General features: G+C 39.2%; 1 protein-coding gene across 1 annotated transcript in view; it reads right to left on the minus strand.

The window, feature by feature from the left end:
* The window catches only part of Cog3 (component of oligomeric golgi complex 3), a 51,877-nt gene that overhangs the window by 22,087 nt on the left and 6,796 nt on the right, over nt 1-22,994 (minus strand). Inside the window, exons 2-14 of the mRNA XM_055609686.1 lie at nt 22,476-22,622; nt 19,580-19,641; nt 18,333-18,498; nt 17,687-17,761; nt 16,428-16,520; nt 15,342-15,467; nt 13,713-13,793; nt 9,838-9,881; nt 9,051-9,177; nt 8,154-8,245; nt 6,301-6,440; nt 4,894-5,054; nt 3,218-3,323 (exon numbers count right to left, since the gene is read on the minus strand). Coding sequence (XP_055465661.1) covers nt 3,218-3,323; nt 4,894-5,054; nt 6,301-6,440; nt 8,154-8,245; nt 9,051-9,177; nt 9,838-9,881; nt 13,713-13,793; nt 15,342-15,467; nt 16,428-16,520; nt 17,687-17,761; nt 18,333-18,498; nt 19,580-19,641; nt 22,476-22,622 — 1,420 coding nt within the window. The remainder of the gene's footprint in view (nt 1-3,217; nt 3,324-4,893; nt 5,055-6,300; nt 6,441-8,153; nt 8,246-9,050; nt 9,178-9,837; nt 9,882-13,712; nt 13,794-15,341; nt 15,468-16,427; nt 16,521-17,686; nt 17,762-18,332; nt 18,499-19,579; nt 19,642-22,475; nt 22,623-22,994) is intronic.

Consider the following 22,994-nt stretch of genomic DNA (forward strand, 5'->3'; position numbering starts at 1 on the left):
CTGGCATTTGCCTTCAATTCTGAGCTGTATCACTTAACACATCTGCTCACCACCGGACAGGTCAGAAAAGGCACTTTTCACCCAGAGGAGAGTGCCTGAATAGGACACCTTTGCAAGAGAATCACAGTCACTTAAGTATCCGAAGTCAAATTTAACAACCACAGAGGTGGAGCTCATACATATCTCTGGGACAAGAGATGATACTCATATATGAACTATTCAAGGACATCTTGAGAAACTTAAAAACTACATTTTTAGCACAGTAATATCCGTACTTACATAAGAGATGTCCTCATTCTGGAGAGATGCAAAGTGTCAAGCAAGGACACTAATAATTTAAAGTGTCTGGCTGCCTGTGTGGTGGCACATACCTTTAATGCTAGCATTTGAGGCTGATGGACAATCATCAAACCTTCAAGGCTGGTCTAGGTTAGAAAGGAAGACCCTACCAAAAAAGTGTGTTTGTGTGCATTTATGATAAATGCTAAGTCTCAAATCTAGATAGTGCGTGTGTGTGTTCATCTTATCTTTCTTTTCATTTCTCTACATATTTTGTTTTTCAATAATAAAAATAGCATGATGAACTGGTAATGCTGCAAAATAATTATTATTTATTTTTTTTAAAATATCTATATCTGGCCAGACAGTGGTGGCACACACCTTTAATCCAAGCATTTGGGAGTCAGAAGCACATAGATCTCTCAGTTAGAAGCCAGCCTAATCTAAAAAGTTAGTTTCAGGAATACACAGAGAAACCCTGTCAAAAAAATTGGGATTGTTCAAAGGATGTGAAGGAGGGGCTGGTGAGATGGCTTAGTGGTCAAAAGCACTGGCTGCTCTTCCAGAGAACCTGGATTCTGTTCCCAACACTCACGTGAATGCTCACAACCCTTTGTAACTCCAGTTCCAGGGGCTCTGATGGCCTCTTCCGACACTACAAGCATTGTATGCATGCAGTACACATACATGATATAGGCAAAACACCCATACACATAAAATAAAAATAAAAAGGAAAACTTTTTAAGTAAATAATAAAACAAAATATCTGATGGTAAGCATTTTTTCAAAACTGTATAGTACTTGCATAATTTTTACTCTCTTCCATAAGGCCACACTTCAATCTAAGATCTTCAAATTTCATAAGATGGTGGAGTGCTTGCCTAGAACACACAAAGACCTGGGTATGATCCCTCAGCACTGCAAATGCTGAGTACAGTGGAGCATGCCAGTAATCCCAGCAGGCAGGAAGTAGAGGCAAGAGGATCAGAAGTTCAGTCAGCCTAGCCTATGTAAAACCCTGTCCAAAAAAGAAAAAGGAAGGAAGGAAGGAAGGAAGGAAGGAAGGAAGGAAGGAAGGAAGGAAGGAAGGAAGGAAGGAAGGAAGGAAGGAGGGAAGGACACAAGAGAACACAGAACACTTAGGCATAGAGGCCCTAGAGTTTTGTTGAAGAAACTACTATCTGCAGGATCCGTCTTTCCATATAAAAAGAAAGAGTTGTGTGCTCTGAGGCTGCAGCCAGCTGGTCTGCTCGCTTACTACACTATTTAACTTTGCCAGAATGTCTCCTCGCAGAGCCACCTTGGCAGGGCAGAGCAGCTCCTGTGATCCTCCTGCATGTCCTCCAACATCACTCTCTCCATCAGCCTTGGGGCCCTCCCGTTCCTTCACTACGCTCCATAGGGTAGAAAGCCTGTGCTCTCTAATAAAAAGACTGACAATTGGTCTCTTCACAAAGGCCCCACAGCACTCTGCCAGGGCACCATTCTACTTTATTAACTCATACATTTCAAGCCTTCCTCTGGGAAGGTTCTCATTCTTTCACGTTCCAGACACTTAGGAACTAGGACAATTGTTAGTCTTGCTACACTTCTGCTCCTCATGATATATGACTCCCATTCCCATTCTCCTAACGCCAGCACCATGTGGATGACATGTATTCTTGTCCTTCTGAGTGTCAAGGTTCTTAATCCTTACCAACTTCCCCAAGACACTTTTAATTACTTTTCAGGTTACTTTTTTGGAACTCCATTCTACTGCTTTCTCAGATTCTCTTCCTCCTCCCATTAGTCTCCTAGGTTACAGCAGTACCCCTTCTTTAACATTTCATCACTCTCAATTGTTGACCACCTCCTCTGCCTTCAACCACGCTTGCTCTTCCTCAGTCGGCTCAGTCCATTCCTCTGCCCCTACTAGCTCCTTAACACCGGCACTGTCGACGTCTCCCCCAGACTACCATACAGGCTTCCATCCAGACTGCCCTGGAATGATATACAGACTAAGCACCAGCCATGCCTCAGCCTTTAAACCAGTCCTCCTACTAGAACTCCAAAACAGTGCTATATAACAGAATTATAACGTAAGTCAGAAATGTGGGACATTAAAATGACCATAAAAAAGTAAAAACAAATGGAATTTTAAAGTCTTATTTAATCCAATAAATCTCAAATATCAATTTGTAATATAACTAATGTAAAAATTACTACCATAGTAATTTCCATGTGTTCGTTCATGCTCAATCTTTGGTTCTGGTATGCATTTAACTTGTCTATGGCACAGGTTACACTTGTCACACTTGGAAACACTATCCACACTCAGGATGCCCAGCAGAGGGTGGCTGAATACTGGAGGACATAGATTTAGAGCCTTCCCTGTTGGCTGGCTATGATAAGACATTGACCAAACCAACTTAGAGGAGGAAGAGGCTTATGTGTTCTTATAAGTGCTGGGTCATAGTCCATTACTGAAAGAAGCCAGGGCAAAAGCTCAAAGCAGGAAGTGAAGCAAAGGCCGTGGAGGGATGCTGCTGCTTACTAGCTTCCTCTCCATAGTTCCCCAGCCTGTTTTCTCATACAGCAAAGGACCACCTGTCCTGGAGTTGCACCACCTGACTTTACCTGACTCTCACACTCTACAAAAACACACTACCAGACACCATACCTCACACTGAACCCCCTCTTTTTCACTCAGTATATGCCCTTCCCAACATCTATGTCCCAAAGCTCCTCATGGTCTAGGAGCATCAGTTATATCCTATCATCATTTCACTCTATAGAATTACACGTGGGATCTATCAATCTGCCCCAAGAAGGTATGAAAGCACAAGCTGGTTTTTGCTTTTGTTTTCGTTTTTTTTTTCTTTAATGACAGAGACACAGTCTGCAAAAAGGTTAATAAACTGAACAAGTAAATACCAGAAGTTAAGACATCATAACATACCAGATTTTCTTAAACTGTTAGACTCTCCTTCTTCTAACCGAACATCTGAAAAAGAAGCTTCTGATGGTGCCTTCTTTTGCTCATCCTTTAAACTCTGTGCAATTTGCTATATAGAGAAATAAGAAAGAACATTCAAGTATAGTTTTTCTTAGTATCTTGCAATCTCAACCAGCTGATGTTCTGAAACTCCTATAAATTTCCAGTATCGTGAAAAACTATCATTACAAAGCAGAAATACACCTCATAATTATCACCTTAACCCTTGTAAAACCTCACATTACGTCCCTTTGATGTAATGACGAAATAAACATCAGCTATCAGTATTCTCACCAAACAATTATAAGGAAGACGAGGAGGAGGAACAATGAGACAAATCCTGGTTTCTTCCAAATAGTCAGTTATAAAAATAAAACACAAAACAAAGTGTAGGAGGAGTCTTAACTTAATTTTTTAGGTTTCTATTTATTATTTTGTGTGGCCAGCCATGGACAAAATTTTTATTCATTAAAAAAATTAACATGCTTAGGAGTCAGTATCAAGAGCCCTTAGCTTGGGTTGGATCAATGAGTCAGAAGCTAGAATATACACTTCTCTTTCAAGAGCCTCATTTAGTGCCCAGCTCCCACATCAAGTGATTCACAACCACCTGTTACTCCAGCTCCAGGGGATCCTACGCCCTCTGCTGGCTTCCATAGACACACACACATGCAGACATACACATATTTAAAAGAAAAAAAAACTTTTTTAAAAAATGTAAGTATTCAAACTACTTTCAAATGATTAAGCAACAAAACATGTTGACAAAAAATAAGGTAATGTGACAAAAATGTTAACAACTTTTGACCATGAAACACTGGGTACTGGGTATCTGAATCCAGAATTTTAGAAACTCTGTTGTTTTTAGGTGAGAAGTTTTATTATAGTTGGTTAAAAACAAAACCATCCTTAACTTTCAGAGTTACATACCAAAGTATTTACATACTGAAACAATGCCTGAAACAAATTCAGCCTAAAACAACTGATGGGAGCAAGGGGGTAAAAGTGAACAAGAATTAAGATGGATTCAGAGAGTTCACTGCATTAGTAGCTATACTTTTGCTTTTACTGTAAGTTTTTACTTAAAAACTAATTCTAATTTTTTAACCTAAAACTAGACTCAAATAACCCTGGCATGACACTAATATCCTAGGCAATCTTTGAACTCTACCCAAAGATCACAGAAAATGAAGGTACAAGAACAGTCAGAAGGGTCAGTGAGACAACAGGAGACTTCAATACATCAATCCAAAGCTGGTAGAATATAATTTTAGGAATAAGACAAAAGGCCATGCTACCAACATTAACTGTGGCAGTGGCTATGTTATCCACCCTCTAATATGCCATTCACAAAGAAATAGGAGAAACTGAAGAAAGCACAAGAATGCTCATATCCTGGCAAAGGGCAAAGAACTGTATGGATTGCTTACCAAACATAAGTGTAAATTACAATATATTTGTGCTCAATTCTTTAGTTTGATTTCCTATGACTTTGATGGCAAGTACAATTGATTTTATATTATGAGAGATAATTTAAGGAGAGATAGTCTATCTTAACTAGTATAAAACTAGTACAAAACTTAACTAGTACAAGCCGCTTGGGAGCAGCAGGCAGATGAAGTCCAGGTAAAGAGACCCACCTCCATCATGACTAGCTTATCAGGATAGGCCAAGTCTCCAGGTGCTGGTTTGTAGCCTGTGATGTCTGTCTGAATGTAGATATGGGTTCGATACACAAGCCTCTCTTGTACATCTTCCAACATCTGCTTTACTCCAGCTGCAAATGCCCCCAGTTGTTCAGCTTTAAAGAGAAAGAAAGAAAGAAAAAAAAAAAAAAAGAAGAAAGAAAGAAAGAAAAAAAAAGCCATCATCCACTCCTTTAGAGTCAGGAAGGTGCTTCCTTAACTACTGATCTGCTCTGACATGGCATGAACCACTTGTCTGAGGAGAGTGGCTGAACTCTCCTCAGTATGACTCAATGATCTTGGAAAATCTAGTAGAGAGCTTTCAATGTCCTCAGGTTAGACATGGGGAAACAAACTGGCCCTTCCATCTTCTCCCCAGGACTCTGCCATTTTATTCCTATCATTTACATTCACAATAAATCTGTACTAAGTTAATCCATATAGCTTCAAACCAATACTAAAAGATAGCTAAGGAGGCTTATTTACCAGGTTGTCAACCCCCCCATTTTATGAATAAACTGATCCCACATTTTTACAAAGAAGAAGGTGAAATATGAATTTATGTAGTATATCTCCCTTTCTACAATGCCACTGATGTTAAAAAATGAGTCAGTAATATCCTTCCAAGGGTCAAGGACTAGAGATAACGTACAGTGATAGAAAACATTCACAGCACTTTAAAAATCAACTTAACTTCAGAAACACTGAGACATGATACATTACACCACAGAATGAACTAAGGACAGAAAGAGTAATTTTGAGGAGCAACATGCACCTACTGCTGGAAAAGGCAGCAGCAATCAACCCCACCAGCAAGAGCGTATTTCAAAGGGAGTTTTCAAAGGTATCAAAATCATGTTCCCTACTGCGTTCCAACCAAATAGATGGTAACTGGTGAAACACTGAGTGCTACTGAGAAAAATGCTGCTCTTCACTTCAGCTTGAAGCTGATGGCTCACTACTACCTGAGCATGTCAGATAATCCCTGGAGTTTAGTCAGAAGCATGAAGTGAGTTTGGCTCCAGTGTGCTAGATCCCTAAGAAGCCAAAGTTCAGTTTTCTCTGGACCCCAAATGCCAAAATGAAATGGACTATTTTATTGCTGATTTTGCCAGATTTTTAAATTTCTATATGTTTCATTTGTAGCATTAAATGGTTCCAGGTGAAGAAACATCTTTATTTGACAAGGAGATACAACTCCAAGCTCCAAAACATTGGCCCTACTTCTTTAAAAGTTTAAAACCTAAAAAAATATTAAGTATTTATGAAGCTGTGGAGAAAAAGGTCCTTTTATTTTCTCACAGTCACTGAACCACAGATATAATTAAGAAGCTTTTACAGTGATCACTTCTGTATATTTACCATTGTTCTGCACATGGTCTTCAAGCACTTCGTTTTTAAGAATCCCACAAAGCTCTGATAAGGTCTCTAAGTGAATGACATGGATGATCAATGGCCGGAACACATCATACAATGACACGCACAATTTCTCCAAAAGCTCACTAAAAAGAAGGACAAGATTTAGTTGTTAACAGTAAAATTTTAGGATTCTTCCAATGTGTTTAAAAGCCAGACACAGTGGTGCACGCCTGTAACCCCAGTACTCAGGGAAACAGGCAAGCAGATCTCTGTGAGTTTGAGGCTAGCCTGGTCTACAAAGTGAGCCGAGGACAGCCAAGGCTATACAGAAAAACACTGTTTCAAAAAAAGCAAATAACAAATAATAAAACAAAACAAATAAACAAGTTCCATGTATTTCCTCTAGCCAATGAAAAGAATAAAAATGGAAAATGGTAACTGGGCACATTATAGAGTGACGTGTGAGAATTGAGTCTTTAAATTACTTTTGCTTTAAAAGCTCAGGATCTACCTAACCCTAACAGTTAACTCAAATTAGCTGTTCCCAACCACAAGTCAACTGACTGTAACCCTGGCTGTCCTGGACTCTGTTTCAGACCAGGCTGGCCTCAAACTCACAGAGATCCACCTGCCTCTGCCTCTGTCTCCATGAGTGCTGGAATTGCAGGCATGGGCCACCACACCTGGCTACAACTTTCACTTTAACAAAAATTTTATATATTTTCAAATAATTACAATAATGTTATTTCCTTTTATATTCTACACCATTGCAGATAACAGTTACACACACACACACACACCACATATTCAAACTTTAAAAAAAAAAATAGCCAGTACTGGTGGCACACACCTTTAATCCCAGCACTTAAGAGGCAGAAGCAGGCAGATCTCTGTGCATTCAAGGCCAGCTTGATCTACATAGAGAGTTCCAGGACAGCCAGGCCTACATAGAGAAAAGCTGTCACAAAACAAAACAACAACAAAATTTAAGGAGAAAAGACAACAAGTGCTTTGGACCTAAATCGAGTACTTTGAGAAATTTTAAACATCTGAAGAGAAAAGGTTAGGTGTCCATGCTTCTCACTGTCAAAAGTACCCTTCTATACACAGTACTTCACTAAGGAACCACCCTAACCAAATCAGGAAAGACGTTTTTCTGTTCTTCAATATGAGTCATAATCTTGGGATCTTTCTGAGTCAAAAATAACCAACATGAGGGCTCAAGTGACTAACAATAAACGTGAAAATCATTTAACAAAAAATCACAAACAACATCTACATTTTAAACTATTGTTCATTAGTTAGCCACAAAGAATTTCTAAACTAGAAGGTACTATATGTGGTATAGATAAAGGAATCTAGATCCCAGGACTTAGTTCTTAGACATTTTTAAAGATTATTTTATGCATAAAAGGACCAGAGTTGGCACAAGACACACCAAGACCAAGTCTCAGCACAAAGGAGATTTTTTTTTTGCCCCAGAGAGACAAAGGGCAGGAAATATGAGACAAAAACAGCAGAGAGAGGATGAGGGAGAAGGGAAAACGAACAAGGAAGAGGGGAAAGGAATATTTGCCCCAGAGGGACAAAGGACTGCCTCTGGATAGAGGAGACTGACCATTCTTAGACTTCTTGTTATCATCCCATAATGTCTCCAAAATTTCACTAAGAAAAATATGAAAGCATGCTTGCCTTTCAACTACAGACTTAAGAAGATAATCACAATATTCTGTTTCCACACAACAGAGCTCAAACACTGTTGTTAACTGTAGAATGTTCCTACAGTATATTAGTCCATTATTGTCAATAGCAAATTAAATCTTACCCACAAGAGCTAGATCCCATGTATCACTTACTCTAATTTTGACGTTGGCTTTGTGAAAAATTCATTGTAAAGTTGGTACTCATCTTGGCATACATGGACCATAAAGGCACAGCCACTGCGAACCTGCAATAAACAAACACATCCCACCTACAAAGACGCACATTCCAGGTCTTACGGAATGAAGCCTATACTTTGCTTGCAAAGAGATTACACACATAGATTCATAAGCAACTTTCTAGAAAACAGAAAATGGCTGGTTCTCAGTGGATTACTACAAAATAAAATTTTTTACTATTTTATTTTCTAAACTTTTGATAATGAACAAGATTTTCTAGTTGAAAGAGGGTACTTTTAAAAAGAACTTTTATGTGTTTTTTTCCAAAGTATGAGTTAAAATCACACTCAACAAAAGGCCATTTCTGCATCAAAAAACTAAGCTGGCATGGTAGCACAAACGTAATCCCAGCAATCAGAAGGCTGAGGGAGGACAAGCAAACATGAAGGCCAATCTAGGTAGGTTGCATAATGAGACCATATCTTAAACAAACCAAAGAACACCTAACAATTACCAATTACTTTTCAACATAAATCCACTAACTCTGAAACTTCATCTTTCAAGGAAGAATATATACTTGTAAATCTTCATATTTCAAAAATAATAATAATGTGAGGACATTTTACAAAGCTGAAGAACTTATTTCCACTATGAAATAAATGTTGATTTGGGAAACAAAAAGGATATCAACCTGCTGAGTCCTAACTGACTTATTTTCTCCCAAAAGCTGTGTGCTACAAAAATAAGGTTAGAGGTGACTGCTCAGAAAGCCTCAGAGACATGGCCAAACCTGGAAGAATACTGTTAAGAAGAGAGTGAATCAGCACGTATCGGAGAGGAAAGAGCAGGACTTGTCCAACAGCAGGCACTTACCAAGGCACAATGGTCTCTGTTGTTTTGGCTGGTTAGCTCCGCAACAGTACAGGCAATACTGGGGCCCAAAAGGAGCTCACGCTGATCAAGGTAACACTGGTGGATATCATTGAGCAGGTGCTGGTATCTGATGGAAGGCAAAGGAAGAACAAGACAAGAACTATTGTATGATTCCTCTCCTGTGTGGAGGCTAGATTTACACATCCGCACAGAAGAAATGAGAGTAGAGGGGGCCAGCTGGGGTAAGGAGAGGAGTACTAAGAATAGAGAAAGAGGAAGGTATGGGGGAAGGAATAAGGGCAAAGTACATGAGATGCTTGAATTAAAATGTCTTTATGAGCCTATCACTATGGACAGTGAATATACAGTATTTTTAACTAGAAAAAAATAGTAAGACTGGAGTATACATTTTTATTTCAAACGTACAAATTACATCTGATCTGAAGTTACAGAACAGGTTGCCAGGCTTCTAAAGCCATAATGGTCACCCCTCTTTTGCCCACAGTAAACACTCAAGAATACAGATACAGAAAAGAAAGCACAATAAACTGATACAAAAGCTTGGTCTTTTAGGGAAGCGTTCTCTTCAACAGAGACCGCACATCTGCTTGACTGAAAAAGAAGGAAACTCTGCTAGTGTCACCATGACAAACCTGCTAGGCCAAGCCTGAGACTCTGCTTTATAAAACTGTGCCTGAGGACAGGGAGGCAGCTGCTCAGAAAGTGCCAAGAGCATAACGAGATTGTGAAGGGTACAACAAAAAGACAAGAGCTGCTGAGTACTCACTCGGGTATCTTCTCAGAGCGTTGCTCTATCTGTTCGATAAGAGCCTGGGAAATAAAGAAAGACATATATGTTCACCTGTCTTAGCTGTACTTCCCATTGCTTACTGGTTATACTGGTACCCTCACTTAAGTAACAATGTGAAAAGTTAAAAATCTTAAAAATGACATGTAAGAAGCGATCATGCTTAATACCAGAGTACATCTTTTTCAGGTTTTTGTTTAAGATTTATTTATTATGTAGTCAATGTTCTGTCTGCATGTACACCTGCAGGCCAGAAGAGGGCACTATATCTCATTATAGATCATTATAAGCCACCATGTAGTTGCTGGGAATTGAACTCAGGACCTCTGGAAGAACAGTCAGTGCTCTTAACCTCTGAGCCATCTCTCCAGCCCCCTTTAAGTTGTTGTTTTTTTTTTTTTTAATACCAAATTCGCACTCTTTCTTTGTTTTCTTTAATTTTCTTTATAAGTCTGGATGCTTTGCCTGCATGTGTATTTGTGCACATGAGTCCTGGTGCCCATGAAGGTCAGAAGAGGGCATCAGACCACAGAGACTGGAGTTACAGACAGTTGTGAGGCCCATATGGGTGGTGGGACTCAAACCTGGGTCCTCTAAAAGAGCAACCAGTGTTCTTAACCAATGAACTATCTCTCCAGCCCCACATTTTCTTTTGAATGAAAGGTGGAATTGTACTATATATTCAGCTCTATAATCTGTTTTTAATAACATTTCATAAATATTTTTCTATCATTAAATACTTTCCAATGATAAAACACACACACACACACACACACACACACACACAAGACCCAGAAAGCTTTATCTGGTAGCTAGTAAATACTCAATAATCACTGCCCACAGCATTTAAAACATTACTTGAGCCTGGATATGGTGGAATGTACTTGGGAAGGTGAAGCAAAGGGGCATGGGGAGTTCCCGGCCAGTCTGAGCCCAGTGGTGACTTTGAAGCCAGCATGGACTGCATATATAGCAGCAGCCCATCTCAAACAGCAGCAGCAACAGAAATTAAATAACTCAATGTGACATCATAGGAAGTGGCTGCATATTATACTGTGGGTAGATGCATTCAAAATCAACTGTTCTGTTCAGCATTTGCTCCCAGAAGCACAGTCACTAATTCACAGCCTGGTGTCAAATACCTGTCCTGACATATCAAAGCCCAGGCAGGAATGTTCACTTCTCCAAGACTCCATAAGGCAAACTGGTATAATGAGTTAACTAAATTTTTCTCTTTTCTTTTTCCAAAAACTTCATTATTTCTATGTGTACGGTGCTTTGCCTGCATGTATGTCTGTGCACCACATGCATGAAGGGCCAAAAGGCATCAGATCCCTGGGGCCTGGAGTTACAGACTCTTGGTTAGCCACAATGTAGGGTCTGGGAATTGGAACAGGACACTGTGGAACAGCAGCCAGTGCTCTAACCACTGGGCCTTCTCTTCGGCCCCCTAGTAACTCCTTTGTAAGCACAACTTTATGGGCACTTCAACACACTAAATCAAAGAAATATACTTTATATGGTTTTTTATTCTGTGCCGCTAAAAATGTATTTTGGAAAGAAAACCATTACTGAAACCTCAAAAACACTATTCTACCTTAATCTGAAACTTCTGAGACAAAAAAAAAAAAAAAAAAAAAAAAAAAAAACATAACTAGCATGCATTCCCCACACTGGTCATTTTATAATAAATATTCATCTCTCTCAACAAACATTTTACTTTCTACCTTTGTTTTCCTATTTAAGAGTTAGAATTTTTAATTTTTGTCCCTTTAATCTTTTAATCTGCTAATTAATTTTAATCTGGTAATTCTTAGTTGTACTTTCAGGAGGTCTATACTTACTAATTTAATATTTATTAGATCACCGAGAATGTATTCTGATGTCATGAAATAAAAGGGTTGTTTTTTGCCCAGATACTTAGCAAATTTTTCCAATACATGTAGAAATCCCTAGATCTTTCTTTTTACTTGAAATGCTCCGAGTTCTAGAATTTTTCATGTCAGTGACCTGTCTGTGAATTCTTAAATCAACACTACACTTTCCAAAATTTTGTTTTGTCTTACTGATCTAAAGAAATCTTTCTGTAACTTTAGCTAACAGTACATTCCAAACAATAAGTACACTGAAAAAAGAACTGACATTTCAAAATAACTCTCTCCAACCAGCACCATGACGGATTTATCATCTTTTTAATCTTTCATGATTTTTTATATACTTTTATCATTTCATTTATCCCATATTTCCATTAATGTTACTGCTAGGTTAATATTTTATGCCTTCTATCGTAATAAACAGAACCCCATAACCTATACTACTTGGTTACTAAAAAAAAAAAAAAAAAGTGGCAAAGCCACTGATCATTAAGCAATCATTTCATAGTCACCCACTAAGTCCTCCTGTCTATGTCATTTCTTTCAGAGTTAAATATTCAATAAGGCTTTTAGCTAATAGACAAAAGAAATCAATCAGGCACAATCCAAATCTCCTCATCACCCTCTTCCTCAGTCTTCTACACAAAACCAAGCATCTTTCATCTGAAAAACAAAATTATTCTTGTTCAACTCGCTGATTTTCAAGGAAGAGCATGAAGTCCTGTCAACAAAAGTGCAAAGTTCCTTCTAGTGACAAAAAGAGCATACATGTATAAGCTCCAGTTAACTACCTCAACTGGCATAACCAAACACTGGGTTTGGCCATTCCTCCCCACTTCTCATTTAATCAGGATAAATACACTGGCCATTCCTTGACTACCAGATGCTTCTCAGGAAGTAAGATGCACCCTTGCCTCATTCAATGTCCTACCAGAGCCCTGTCCAGCTCTTACGCCTCTCCCGAAGGCTGCACACCTTGTTTGTTGATGGGTCCTCCTCCCTACTTCAAGATTTCTCTTCATTATAATCCATTTCTTTTCACTGCACCTGTAATCTATAAAATGGTAATCTGACCAAAGCATTCTATTTCCTACTTTTCATTAATCAGCCTGCCATGCAACATGCCTTGTTGCTTTTCCTTCCTCTTTCCCATCACGCTCTAATAACATCCTGTCGTCCAGTTATAATACAGTAAATGGGAATCCCCCTGAAATGCATGTCTTTTATGTCTCTAAAACCTTCCCTTACCATAGAAATGTTGCTTCCTGTATAACACCCTCAACTCCACTATAAATCTGAATTGGATTTCTTTTTACATTTTTTTAGTGTGTGTGCTGGATAGCTTTACGTCAACTTGACACAAGCTAAAGTTACCTGAAAGGAGGAAACCTCAATTGAGAAAATGCCTCCATAAGATCAAGTTCTAGGCAGGTCTGCAGGGTATTTTCTTAATTAGTGATTGAGAGGGAAGGACCCAGCATTACGGGTGGTGCCATCCCTGGGCTGGTGGTCCTGTTTCTATAAGCAGGCTGAGTGAGCCGGGGAGAGCAAGGCAGTAAGCAGCACTCTTCCATGGCCTCTGCATCAGCTTCTGCCTTCAGGTTCCTGACCTGCTTAAGTTCCTATTCTGACTTCCTTCAGTGATGAATGTGGAAGTGTGAGACAAATAAAGCTTTTCCTACCCAAATTGCTTTGGTCTGTGTGTGTCTGTGTGTCAATGTACTTATGTCCTCCAGAAGTCCGTCCTGTCCTTCATCAGGGACTGAACTCAGGTAATCAGGCTTGGCAACAGGGTCTTTACATCTGAGCCGTCTCACCAGTTCCCACATCATCCAGAAACTTTCCTGAGCATTACAGGAAGGGCAAAGACTTTAAATGCAAATCCTTTCCTGGGATAAGCAAAAGAACTAAGGCACTGGAGGTCTTCCAAAGGATTGGCTGAAATTTTCATAATAATATTCAATGTGTCAACAGACTTACTCTGACTTTAGGGGCAGCAGCTCGAAATTTCACATAAAACAGTGTGAAGGCGTTGTCTGCATTAGGTACTGATGAGGGGTCCTGACAAAACATGAGGAATAGAGAAGAAAAGTATTAGCAAACAAGTAATTACTCAGAAAAGGAACACAAACAACTTCATACATCTTCTGCTTCATCTCCATACCTACCAAAAGCTTGAGAAGAAAATCTCAGAGAGGTTATATGTTAATGTTGCTATAGCTATCATCTAATTAGTTGAGCTACCATCCTCTCTCTTTATAGTTAAATATTATCCTGTATTACTTGAATTTTGGCAGTAAGTAGAACTGAATGCAGACTTAAACTGTATTTATTGAGTACAGGACCCTGGCCACATTTTTAGTATCTCTGACATGCAGTGCATGTCTTTGAGAAAGGCCGTTCTTAAGTTCCCTTTACTTTTCCCTCTGCCGTAGTAGGGCTGAATCCAAGACCCGGCACTACACACTGCTCTACCTCTAGGCAGCACCCCAGCCTACCTCTAATTTGGTTGGTTTTACTTTACACTGAAAGAGGTCTCAGTGAGTTAGTTACACAGACATGTCCTTGAACTACTTATCCTGCCTCCATCTCCCAAGCAGTGTAGGTCACAGGGATGCCCAACTGAGAAGTGAACTTAGAAAATAAAGTACAGCCTTCATGGCTTTGTTCTCTTGGGAAAGAAATATATTCAGTGACCATCCTAGATAGCACTACTCTTAATTTTCTAACCTAGTCAGTGTATGTTACTTTTCTATCTAGCACCTACTAATTTGTAACTAGTTTTTTTCAACATTTTTACTAGTTATTATTTCTAAATACAATCACTATGACAGCAAGGACCTCAGCTCTCTTTTCCACCATACAGTTTCTAATAAAATATTAATTGTTAGGGAACACTCAATACAAATATGCATGCTGCAGGTACGATGGTATATGCCTGTAATCGCATATACCATGTATATATAATATAATATATTATATATATATATATATAATCGTATATGCATGTAATCCAAGAAGCAAGAGGACCACAAGTTCAAGGATGGGCAGAGCAACACAGTGACACCTGTCTCAAAAAAAATTCTTACCTGGTGTGTCCAAAGCCCTGGGTGCAATTAGAGCACTGTCCTAGTTATCCATGACCCAAAAGTTGCTTATACTTGCATGCACACATACATACATAGAGAAAAGTCCAAAAAGTATGAGTAGAATCCAGTATTATTTGATGAATTGTAAAATGAGATACAAGCTATTTGTTATGTGAAGCATTCATTTTAGCTTTTTCATACAAATATGGGCAGGAAATAAATCAAAAATAGTAAAATTGACTAAGTTTGAATAGTGTATAACATAAAAGAATTTTCCTCATTTTAAATTTTTCTCCTGGTGCTAGGGGTTGAAACCAGAACTCTATAATACCAGGCAAGGGCTCTGCTAGCTGAGCTATATAGGATATAGTCATACTTCTCTATTATAAAAACTGCAGCATATATTCTTACTTAATAAGGGTAAAATTTTTAGTTATACAGTATTAGTTCAAACAAAGATTGTGGAAGACACATAAATCAAAAATAAAAGTCAAGCTGTCATTAGGATCAGTTAACTCACCCTTTTTAGTAACTGATTCGTGAGAGTCTGCAGTGTGTTCACAGTATATGTCTTCATGAGGTGCAAAGCTTTAGAAAGACATTGTTTAAACTTCAGTAAGTATACAGGATAATCTTTAAAATTAGGCTGTAAAACAAAGAAATTTACAAAAGAAATAAATATTAACAGCAAGCAAACTTTCAGTGAGAACCAAGGCATCTTCTATGCAAAGCAACACAGTAAGTTCTGTGGACCATTAGCTCCATCAAAAGCACTACTTGTGTGACTTGGTCGCAGCCAAACCCTCAGTGCCTGGCACAAAGCTGGGGCTCAGTCAGCATGTGCAGTTGCAAGCAATTAATGTCAATGCCCCATGAACTCTGAGGCTAGTGTGAAGACCCTACTAGAAACAGAATGGAGTTAGCAAAAATAAGAGCAGCAGTAAATCCTCAGGGATCAAGAGAGGAATAAAATGAAAGGACTTGTCCTTCTGGGTATCTCCTGAACCCCCACCCAAGTAACTCAGCATCTCCCACATCCATGAACACCTTAAAATGTCACATCCTTTTAGGTAGGATAAAGCTAACTCAATGAGGGCTCTTCTCACTCCAGGAGACCCTTAACAGCCAAAAGTATTGTGTATACCACTAAAAAGGGCAGGAAAAAAAAGTGCTTGTTTTTCTTCAGCATGTTACAGACATAGAATCATCCCTCAGTATTCAAATAGCACTAGTTCCATGACCCCAAAGGATAAGACAGTACTCAAACACTTTGCATACAATGATGCAGAAGTTGCATATACCAACTTCACATCCCCCTTATACTTTATATCATCAGCTATTTATAAGCCAAATGTAACATAAATGCTATGGAGACAGTTATGATGCTAGACCGTTAAGGGAATAGTAACAAGGAAAACAGGTTGTACATGTTTAGTACAAACAAAAGGTTCTTTTTAATCTTTGAGATACACAGCTGGTTGATTCCACACAGGAGAAAGCCATACAGGGAAAGCTGACTAAATTTTTCCCAGTGGGGAAAAACAATTGTATAGACTAAGTGATTAATAGAAATGTTAATATTGTAAAGCATAAAAACATGACTTACATGAGATGAAATATATGTTATACAGTCATCTAACTTGGCCAGCATAGGGATAAATCCTTCACTATTCACAGACAATGTGGGGGAATTCAATTTCTTCAAGCAGAAGGAAAAGGAACAATCAATTATCAACAAAAAAGTAAACATTGAAAATTATTAGAATTAACTTTTTTTTTTTTTTTCAAGACAGAGTTTCTCTATGTAGCCTTGGTGGTCCTGGACTTGCTTTATAGACCAGGCTGGCTTCAAACTCACAGAAATCCACCTGCCTCTGCCTCCCCGAGTGCTGGGATTACAGGCATGCACCACCATGCCTGGCGAACATATTTCTTTTTAAATGTAATAGTGTACTTATAGGCTACTAGAACAGTCTTGAACAATCACTAAAATATCCTCAACTGTGCTCCATGTATAACAACCTAGTGTCAACCTAGTTAGAAAAAAAAAAAAGCAGAAGAGCTCAGAAAGTGTTTTTACAATGCTGCTGTGCAACTGAATTAATACATCACAAACCCAGCAATCCCACTTCCTATCACTTCACAACATCTACTATGTCTGCATTTGGACACTGGCTAAGTTCTTATGGTTAAAGGACTAACTAGCAGTCACAGCACCTGCTGAGCATGCTCGTAGGGCCCTGGGCTCTACTTCCAGCACAGAAAAGAAAAGCCAAATATTATTAGCCATTTATTCTTTCTTGATACACAAGTGATTTGCCAATGAACTAATTCACACAGCATCCCACGTCCAAATGGCTGCCAGCTTTATGTCTTTAATACTGGGCTTAATAATGGTAATTATTTTAACAACTGAATAATATGATTTATAAATAGCTGTGACTGACAAGTCAGAAACACAGAATTATAACTTACCGAGATGCCCTTATTATCTGCCTTATGAGGACTACAAGCTTCCTCAAAATGAACATGGGAGCTGGCTTAGAGTGTGTAGACACTATTATAGACACGCAACACAGCACAACTTAGAACTGAACAGTTACTGTCCTAATTTTCATAGCTTAGAGGGAAAATTCTACAATAGGTAATAAATAAAGAGATCTGGTAACAATAACATAATTTAAGAAATCCTATTTAAATCACATGTGGAAAATTCTCAATTGATAATGGCACGTCCACTGCTTAAATCAAAAGCAGAGAAGAGAACAACCGGTAAGTTCAAGTATCACTTTGTACGCTTGAAGATTGCTACAGAAGGGAAATACAAAATATCACTAACTTTACAGGAACGTGCAAAGCACTTACTGTGTTAATCGTCTCCAATTCATTAAAGTAAGACAGCTTCTGTTGTATATGCTCAGCAAGGTCAGCAAGTTCCGACTCACATTATAAAGAGAAAAATCAATTATTATAAAAATACATAAAACTGGTACCCTAATGTCAACATTACTTTGAACAGATTTATATTTGACATTTAAGTTTAAATCAAAAGTGATTTCAGAATCATGCTCCTGTATTTCTGCACCCATCAACCAAGAGACAATAACTAATATCATACGGTCTTTTGTGAAATAAAACACACAAAAAAATACAGAGAAAATTCTGAAATACAGTAACTTTAATACACTATCTGCAACTTACAAGTTTATGGTCAAACTGCTCAGGCAGCTGATTAGAAACAAACCCACCATGAGTGCAGTCACTGTGCCTATCTGACAGTGTCAGGAGCAGTGGCCAGAACACAAGCAGTGCACTCTGCAGCTGCACGCAGCAGATCAAAGGAGGGAGCCTGCCTCTGCCCTGACGCCCTACAGCCATCTGCATGTTTAACAGTCTCACAGAGAGTAACCTTCAGATCTACTTGGAAAAACTAAGAAAATTAAAATTAAATAGCATTCATCCATTTAAAATTAATCACTGACCCTGTATCTCTTCCCTGATTGCCAATTACCTGTTCTTTTAGGAGCTGCTCGCAGGCTTCATGAAGAGCTCCTGTCTTATTGGACACAAAGAGATACTGTTTCTGCAAGGCCTCCAGATGCTGAAGAGCACTGTTCACATCATTCAGTATAGCATCACACTGTTCCTGAAACCCAGACAAGTAATCCCTCATCTGTCTAGAAAACAGAACCAAGAGGGGATTGGCAATAATATTTTCCCCCAATAAGCATAGTCAAAAACAATAAGGTCTCATCTTTTCCAAAATTATAAATTTCAGGTAGAAAATCTGACCTACTCTTCCAAAATGTTTAACATTCAGAACCACAGCAAAAGCTAGCCCATAAACTATTTCAGTGCTTACAAGATGAATCACTGACACCACCAGCAATAAAAGGAATTCGCCTGAGAGCCGCAACCTGGTTTCTTGCATGTAAGTCAATAAGTTACTGGTGTCAACCTTCAAATGGGGACACTAGGACACCCCAAGGCAGCAAGTAAGGTTACTCCTTCAGATAACTGCTACCTCCAAAGACCAGTGATGTGAAAACAATTTTGGATTTGAGAAGACACTGATCTAAACTGCAGCTCTACCTAAGCCCAAATGGCACTGGCAATCAATGTGTCAAAGCCTCAGTTTGGCCATTTTGTAAAATGGCAACGTTTCCTTGCAGATCTGCTATGGATAAAGTGGGACTGTACATCCCTAACACACTGCCTAGCACTATTAGCCATGAATATGCCAGGCACAGTGGTGACACCTTTAATCCCACCACTTGGGAGGCAGAAACAAGCAACTCTTCTGTGAGTTTGAAGCCAGCCTCGTCTACGTAAGAGTGTTAACAGGACAGTCAGGGCTACGGAGTGACACCCTATCTCAAAAAGACAAAAAGAAAAACAAAAGATGCTAGTGGCCATAAATAAATGTTAACTGAACATGAATACAGAGCCCATAATCTAAACCGAGAGAGAAACTGCCTGGTGTCATTCTTCCCCTGCTAGCAGCACATACTAGCCACACTCAATTCAGATGGTCTTCCTGCCAGGAATGCTTCTCCTGAAACAACAAACACCTCACAGATTTCCCAGACAACTTCTTTACCCAAGGCCTTTCTGCAGTTCTTTTTGAAAATCACTTATCACCCCAATCTTCATCCTCAATAGTCTTAAAGAAAATCTGACTGTTAAGTTTTCTTGGTAATTTAAGATGACTGTGATGTAAAAATCAGGATAGCCAACAAATAAAGGACCCACACATACCTATATTTAGTTCCTTCATCCTGATCCATCTGAGTTTGTAGCTTTGCAAACCATGAGAAAAACTGAAAAATAAGAGTAGTATTCTGTCAACCAAACTAAAAAAGATAAATGGAAAGTGATTACCTGGTAGAGCACAAGTTAAAGGGTAGGCATCACCTAACTGAATCTCATGTCTAGGGCTTAGCCACTAATAACTAGCTTTGAGCTTTGAGAATATTCAACATCTGTATGCCAGGAAAACCAAAGGATATGAAAGGCATTGGTCACCTCCAGAGTCAAGTAAGAAACAGTATTAAAGACACACACACACACACACACACACACACACACACACACACACGCACATATTTCTTCTTAAGAAACCAATACTTGGCTCTTAGATTGCCAAATCTGAAGAATTAGCATAGGGCTTTGAATAAAGATTAATATTAATGTTACCTAATAAGAAAAGTGAGAATATAAACTTGAAAATCACATAGTGAATTAAGAATCTGGACTTTGTCCACAAGGAGAGCAACAGAACAAGAAAATTTGAACACAGGAAACTTCCCAGAGACTCATACTCCAACCAAGGACTATTCATGGAGATAACCTAGAACCCCTGCACAGATGTAGCCCATGGCAGGTCAGTGTCCAAGTGGGTTACCTAGTAATGGGAAGAGGGACTGCCTCTGACATAATCTGATTGGCCTGCTCGTTGATCACCTCCCCGAGGGGGGAGCAGCCTTACCAGGCCACAGAAGAGGACAACGCAGCCACTTTTGACCAGAACTGATAGACTAAGATCAGAAAGGAGAGGAGAACCTCCCCTATCAGTGGACTTGGGGAGGGGCATACATGCAGAAATGAGAGAAAGGGTGGGATCAGGAGGGGAGGAGGGAGGGGCTTATGGGGGGATACAAAATGAATAAAGTGTAATTAATAAAAAAATTTTTTAAAAGTTAAAAAAAAAAAAGAATCTGAACTTTGGAGAGACTGCAGAAATGGCTCAGTAGTTAAGAGCACTGGCTACTCTTCCAGATGACCTGCTTCAATTCTCAGCAACCACATGACAGCTTACAACTGTCTGTAACTCTAGTTCCAGGGAATCTAACACCTTCTTCTGGCTTCTGGGAGAACCAAGCACATAAGGAGTACACAGAAATACATGCAAGGAAAACATCCATACACATTAAATACAAATGAAAAGTGAAACAGAGTATTGACTTGAGGTGTGTCTGTCCCTATAGCAATGTTTTAGAAATCATCCATTATTTAAAAATAGGTAAAATCTCGCATGGTCATATATGCCTGCAATACCAGCACTTAAAAAACTGAAGCAAGAGGATGACAAGTGCAAAGCCAGCCTGGGCTACATAATAAAACACTGGAGAAGGAGGAGGCAAAGGGGAAAACATAAAACAAAACAAAGCAAAGCAAGAGTTAATTTACTTGAGAAATTTGGCAGGGGGTGCTAAAAATGTTTTCTATTTTAGTCAGGTATGGTGGCACACACCTATAATCTTAACACTTTGGGAAATAGCGGTCAGAAGGTCAGGAGTTTAAAGCCAGCCTGGGCTACACTGTGACTAGGAAGCCATCCTATACTACATGAGACTCTGTCTCAAACACAAAAACAAAAACAGGTTCATATCAGGCATGTATCTTGATAGAAGTTATACCAGTATATACACCAAAACTCATCCAACTGACACTTAAAGTGAGAACATTTGGTTATATATAAATCATAACCCTACATAGTAGATGCTTTAAACTTTTAAAAAGATATGCAAGTCTGAATTTAATACAGATTTTGTTTACCCAGAAAGGGAACTCTGTGAAAGGAGAGAAGGGAGAAAGAGCATGAGTGGAGGAAGGTAGGGAAGGACAATGAAGGAAGGGGAGAGCACAGCACAGTAGCATAATATGCAAGTGAAATATGCTATTTTGTGTACTAAGATAATGTGGAAGGGAAAAATGATTGTTTCAAACAGTACAATAATATTCACAGACATAGTGCAAGACCATGTTCTCCAGTTCTCAAAGAGGGAGTCAATGTCAACAGTATGTGGGATTGTCATCTACCTTGGCTAACATTTTCTAAGCATTTACTGTGTGCTTGCTACACACTATATTTGCATGTGTTATTTAATTCTCATAAAATCATCTGAGATGGGTATATAATCATCCTTATTTTATAGACTCAGAAAATAAAGGCCCAAAAAGGAAAGTAATTTGCCAAACTTCACAATGATGCTAAATAATGGAGGTGACTTTCAGATGTAGGTTGGCCTAACTACAGCAGGACCAGACGTGGATTGACCTAACTACAGCAGGACCAGATGTAGGTCAGACCAACTATAGCAGAAGGAAGTGTGCCACCAGGCATGGGCTTTGAGGTTTCATATGCTCAGGCCAAGCCCAGTGTCTCTCTCTTCCTGCTGCCTGCCAATCCAGATACAGAACTCTCAGCCCCTTCTCCAGCACCATGTCTGCCTACATGCTGCCATGTTTCCCACCATGATGATGATGGACTAAATCTTTGAAGCTCTGAAACTGTAAGCCAGCCCCAATTTAATGTTTTCCTTTATAAGAGTTGCTGTGGTCACGGTGTCTCTTCATAGCAATAAAACCCTAACTAAGATAGGCAATAAGGTCACTTAAAAACAGCTAACAGCCAAAACTAACACAAAACTAAAACTGTTCTATAAAGACCTGATGCTAGTGCCTTCAGGGTGTCTAACCTTTGACACTGATATCATCTTACCACCTGCAAGTGTTGGGCCATGCTCATAGCTACCCTAGGACACATGTGGCCCAGGTGCAAGTTAGACATGCCTATGTTGTCCTTATTTTTGAACCAGTATTCCGAAACCTAGAAAAATCCAATGTCCCTAGAAAAGATGACACCACTTACCTGCTGCGCAGTTTCAATTCTCTCTTCTTCCATTCCTAAGGAAGAGAAGCCCTTCAAGAGGATGTCTTCTGTAGACTCAGGCACTACAGCAGTCAGCTCAATGGGCAGAGACTGGGATGCTAGGCTGCATACATCTTCAATTGGGAGCTTGAAAAAGAAAGCCACGAGATATTTAGCTTGAGATAAATGCACGTTATCTCTTAAATCAATGCAATTGATTGTTTCTATCTTCTTTTGAAAGAGAAAGGAATATTTCCTTTAAATCCTCTAAGGTCAGGAAATGTTGTGTGGTGGTAGTAGCACATGCCTTCAATCTCAGCACTCGGGAGACAGAGGCAGGAGGAGCTCTGTGAGTTCAAGGCCAGCCTGGTATACACAGAGCAAGCTCCAGGACAGACAAGAATACACAGAGAAACCCTGTCTGGGGATGGGGTGATACAAAGAAGAAGAAGAAAAGAAGAAAAGAAGAAAAAGAAGAAGAGGAGGAGGAGAAGGAAGAAGGGAGGGGAGGGGAGGGGA

The sequence above is a fragment of the Psammomys obesus genome, unplaced genomic scaffold (assembly GCF_907164565.1).
Source record: "Psammomys obesus unplaced genomic scaffold, mPsaObe1.curated_primary_1811, whole genome shotgun sequence".
Lineage (NCBI taxonomy): Eukaryota > Metazoa > Chordata > Mammalia > Rodentia > Muridae > Psammomys > Psammomys obesus.